Source organism: Sinocyclocheilus grahami, unplaced genomic scaffold (genome assembly GCF_001515645.1).
Source record: "Sinocyclocheilus grahami isolate Dianchi unplaced genomic scaffold, SAMN03320097.WGS_v1.1 scaffold1625.1, whole genome shotgun sequence".
Classification (NCBI taxonomy): Eukaryota; Metazoa; Chordata; class Actinopteri; order Cypriniformes; family Cyprinidae; genus Sinocyclocheilus; species Sinocyclocheilus grahami.
This window is the reverse complement of record NW_015506804.1, coordinates 81,905-87,735: the sequence shown is the minus strand read 5'-3', so window position 1 is coordinate 87,735 and position 5,831 is coordinate 81,905. Positions and strand designations below refer to the sequence as shown.

Genomic DNA, 5,831 nt, shown 5'->3' with positions numbered 1-5,831 from the left:
AGAGAGTGAGTGAGTGAGTGTGTGTGTGTGTGTGTGTGTGTGTGTGTGAGTGAGAGAGAGAGAGAGAGAGAGAGAGAGAGAGAGTGTGTGTGTGTATATGTTTCCTCTCTGAGGGCCGCTCACATCAGATGCATCTGTGTCTATATAATCCATTAGCCGCATATATATTTTGCTCCAAATTTCTCCAGCACCTCGCCCTCATAACTCACGTCTGATGGCAGATTCATCGATTGTCACTCAGCACACATCCAGACGTCTGTGCGCGTGTGTGTGAGAGTGTGTGTTTTAGAGAGTGTGTGAATTATTGCTCTACAATATTACTCCAGTGACGTCCGGCACATTCAAACGCCTCTGGAATAAGAGACGCTGGATTCAGTTTGTGATATTTTAAGCTGGTTATGTTCAGAGTAGTGTCTCAGACTACAGCTATACATCTGAATAATAATACTTTTATTCATCAATGACACATTAAATTTATCAAAAGTGACAGTAAAGACATTTATAACGTTGGAAAAGATTTATATTTCAGATAAATGCTGTTCCTTTGAACTTTCTATTCATCTGCAAATCCTGAACAATAAAATTGATCATTTCTGAAGATTATGTGACACTGAAGATGCTGAAAATACAGCTTTGATCACAGAAATAAATTACAGTTTAACAGAGATTCACACAGAAAACAGCTGTTTTAAAATATAATAATATTTCACAATTTTTACTGTATTTTTGATTAAATAAACGCAGCCTTGGTGAGCAGAAGAGACTTCATTAAACTTAAATTTTTAACCTAAATATATGTTTAAAAAGTATTTATTTTCTCACAAAACAAATCTTCTTAAACGAAATATGATTTCAGCTAACATCTTGATTTTTTTTGTGCTTATACCATATTAAGTGATTTTTAAAAAATATTTTATCTTGTTAAAAAAAAATGTATTATTTTTTTTAAATAATTATTTGTAAGAATAAATTAATTTTACATTTTTAAAAAATAATTTAAAAATAATTTGAAATAATAATTAATTTTTTTATTATAAATTATTTATTTAATTATTTTTTAAAAAGTAACTGACCATTGTTTTTTAATTAAGTCATCCTGTGGCCTGGTTGAGTGTTCTTGATGCTCGAGTATGATCATAAGAGCTCAAAAAACGTAAAAATTGAGGAATCATTAATGTCTGGAGCACAAACCACTGCAGGATGATACACACAGTGAACATTAATACTTAGTGTGACGATGAACCAAACATAAAGCACTGATGAGAGCTGAAAACAGCCTCGCGCACACACACTGTGAATCCTCCTGCACAGCCATACGGCGCGTTATAGTGGAGATAGTGTTTATTGTGTAACCAAACTACCAATAATAGCCAGGAGGGAAAGATTTTATGCATAAGGAAGGACTTTTAATCATAAACGAGCCTGAAATTCACCAGGACTCTTATTTTGAAATGTCAATGTTTACTACTTCAGCTGCTGATTCAAAATGATAAGAGACAGAAAATATGCATCTTATTTGTAATCATTTTTAATTATTACAAAAAATTTAAATTTTTCCCTCCTTGAATTTAAGACCTCTTAAAACGTATACTATTTAAGACTTTTTATGGCCTTAAATTTGATGAAACGAAGCGGAAACCCTGTGTTGTTCTTCATCAGATGCGTGTGAGTTTCGCTGAGATTCAGGATTGGGCATTCATCATCCGCAATAACACAGTGGATCTGTGGGCTGCTTCTCGCAGAGAACGGAGGCTTTCCGCCGCTATCATGATGTCTCGGGCTCGTCCTAATTAAAACCGCGGGTCGTGGCATGTTAGCAGGAGAACAGTGTGTCGGCATTAATGCATTGTGACAGGAACACTTAATATCACACACACGCGAGCCAGTGCTGTGGTAATAAGGGGCGGGCATTAGTGCACATCATTACCCCCGGGGCCCCGGGGCAGAGCGGCATGATAAATATTAATGGTGTGGAACTAGTGAACGGCAGCTGAATGATCAGAGATGCCTCCTCTAATTGACATTTTACCTCCTGTATACTTTACAAGAACCGTAAAACACACACCATCAGAGCCGCGGCTGTCACTCAAACACACACACACACACACACACACTCTCGCTCACACACACACTCACACACTCTCGCTCACACACACAGACTCACACTCAAACACACACACACTCTCGCTCACACACACACACTCACACACTCTCGCTCACACACACACACACATACTCACACTCAAACACACACACACTCTCGCTCTCACACACACACACACAAACACACACACACTCAAAACACACACACACACACACACACACACACACACACACACACTCTCTCAAACACACACACACACACACAGTGTCACACACACACAGACTCAAACACACACACACACACACACACACTCTCGCTCACACACACACAAACTCACACTCAAACACACACACTCACTTTCACACTCAAACACACACACACACTCACTTTCACACTCAAACACACACACAGACTCACACACGCTCAAACACACACTCACAGACTCACACACACACTCACAGACTCACTCAAACACACACACACACACTTACACTCACACACACTTACACTCACACACACACTCACACACACTCACACACACATACACACACACACACACTCAAACACACACACACACACACACACACACACACACTTACACTCACACACACACACTCAAACACACACACACACATTCAAACACACAAACACACACACTCAAACACACACACTCAAACACTCAAACACACACACACACACACGCACACACACTCACACTCACACTCACACTCAAACACTCACTCAAACACACACACACTCAAACACACACACACACACACACACACACTCACTTTCGGTTTTTATTAATATTGCAAGCCGTAGCGATATGCATATTGCGATAATTTATATAATTATGCATACACATACATATATATATACATATATAGAGAAAGAGAGAGAATATATTTATTTATATATGTGAGCCTGCAGCACAAAAGCAGTGTTAAGTCGCTGGGGGATATTTGTAGCAATAGCCAACAATACATTGTATGGGTCACAATTATACATTTCTCTTTTATGCCAAAAATCATTAGGATATTAAGTAAAGATCATGTTCCATGAAGATATTTTGTAAATGTCCTACCGTAAATATATCAAAACTTAATGTTTGATTAGTGATATGCATTGCTAAGAACTTCATTTGGACAACTTTAAAGATGATGATTTTCTCAATATTTAGATTTTTTTGCGCCCTCAGATTCCAGATTTTCAAATATTGTCCGATCCTAACAAACCATACATCAATGGAAAGCTATTTATTCAGCTTTCAGATGATGCATACATCTCAATTTTAAAAAAAATGTAACCCTTATGACTGGTTTTGTGCTCCAGGGTCACATATATTAATAGAACCAATCGTTTTATATATTACAAGATTTATATTAGAAGAAAAAAGGAGAGCTAAATCTCCCTCAGCGAACGGTCTCTCTCCGTCTCTCTCTCTCTCTCTCTCTCAACTCACATTATCTGAAAACTGACAGCTCGAGCACACGACAAACCGTTACCGAGCAAAACAAATCTGTCTGAGCGCCGATTCATCGCCTGTCTGATCCCAACATGTTTTACTGTGATTAGACATCATAAAATTTATTTATATTTTAAATATTATCCATATGTGTATATATATATATATATATATATTTGAACGTGCATGAAGGGTCTATTAAGCATTATATCTCATATGTTGAGTATTTCTGGCTCCTCTGTCTTGATCTCTGGGTTTCTGCTTCCATCTAGTGGCTGCAGCGGGAAACTCAGTCTGAAGACAGACTATTTATGAGATTACAAAGCTAATATATTATCCAGATATGTCCGTTCATAAACACAGAACCCATGAAGACCAATACCTCGGCCAGAATCATTCACGACTGCACAAGAATTTTACTACAAATCAATACAGATTTCATCAATAATCACCAGAACATCAAACACTTCAATTAATACACATCATATTCATATCCAACTTTACCCGTACACATAAACATAAAGCCATAAATACGAACAATAAATCTCCAGATGTAAACCATCATATCGCCCAGCTCTAATAGTAAGATCTTATAAAGAATAATATTATGGATTTCTGTAAAGCTGCTTTGAAATAATGTGTAACGAGAAATAAAACTTGACTTGAATTGAACAAAACATATTAAATATTTAAAAAAAACTAGATTCAAACACATGCGACTCAATTTATGCTTCTTAAAAACCCTAATATTTAAGTTATTATATTAAATTAATATTACATATAAGGAGTTCTGCTCTTAGTTTCATTTTTATCTTGTAAAATAAACATTATTGGCTTTATATATAAATAAATGTGTAATATAAATAATATATAAATATGGTGTTTTAAACATTAACGTTATTTCTGTAAAACAACGTGTAACATGAAATAAACCTGTTAGGAATTAAACAAAGTTCCAGCTTAAATGACTGAAATGAGTTGTGCAGACATATATTCTTCATCTGAATCATACATACTATTATTAATCATGTAAAACAATGAGTAGAAACTTTTAACTGATATTTTATACCTATAATAAATCAGTCATTAGAAACACAAGAGAATCAGGAGACATGTGGCGCCCCCTAGCGGTCCTGCAGTGAATCTACAGGCAGAAACTACAGAAACACTCCTGAAACCAGTGACTTACTGTGAACTGCTCCTGGGATTGGTAGTTCTTGTCGAGGTAGACACGAGCACGGCTGAAGTCCTTCAAAGCATCACTGGACAGTAGCTCTCTGACAAAACAACACCACAAAACACATGCATGACTTGTTTACATGATGAAATTCTGCTGCTTGTGATGTACATCAGTGACATCTTTATAACAGTGCAGCAGATACTGACATAAAATGATCTGAATATCAGCGGTCGCTCTATATCTCCAGTAATCTGTCTCAGTGAGATGAGAGTGAAATGCTCCAAACATATAATGCAGTGATTGAGAGCTGAAGAAATAAAGGCTCCTCAGAAGATGTGAGATGTTCTGGAGGCTTGTGAAGATCATTCCTCCGCTGAGGAACAGTGAAAGTAAAGCTTCTGGAAACAAACGCTCCTCAAAAGATCCTGAGGATCAGATTTGAGACTCTAAAACATGATTGATGGAGAATCAAGTAAAGCTGAGCTGCTTCAGTGCAGTAAGTGTTCATCTGGAGATATTACTGACGTTATTCTGACCTTTACTTGATCAAAACCAGTCAAGATTTGACACGAGATGCGTTTCTACAATTACACTAAAAGAGCTTTGACTGGATAAAACACTCTAAACGATCAATCAGACGACAGAAGACATGCAGGAGATTGAGTGTGAAACAGGTTTAACAGCCTTAGAAATGTGTGCATCAGAGTTAAATTAATATGTGGTTATATGTGGTACATGACCAAAAAACCACGGTAATACCGATGTACTTTCTGTCATTCATTTTGCTTCTGTGCTGGATAAACAGTGCGGTTGAGCTGCTCAGGTGTGTGAGTAAATATTGGCTCTGGCCTTTAATAATGAGACGATATTTAAAACACACACACTCTCTCACACTCTCACACTCTCTCTCACACTCACTCACACACTCACTCACACACTCTCACACTCACTCTCACACTCTCTCACACTCTCTCACACACTCACACACTCACACACTCTCACACTCTCACACTCACTCTCACACACTCACTCTCACTCACACACTCTCACACACTCTCACACACTCTCACACACTCCCCCAC

The 5,831-nt window shown here is 37.4% G+C and overlaps 1 protein-coding gene across 1 annotated transcript in view; it reads right to left on the bottom strand.

Annotated features, from left to right (window-relative positions):
* inpp5a (inositol polyphosphate-5-phosphatase A) overlaps positions 1–5,831 on the bottom strand; it is a 143,227-nt gene that overhangs the window by 136,575 nt on the left and 821 nt on the right. The window contains exon 3 of the mRNA XM_016257979.1: positions 4,759–4,846. Coding sequence (XP_016113465.1) covers positions 4,759–4,846 — 88 coding nt within the window. The remainder of the gene's footprint in view (positions 1–4,758; positions 4,847–5,831) is intronic.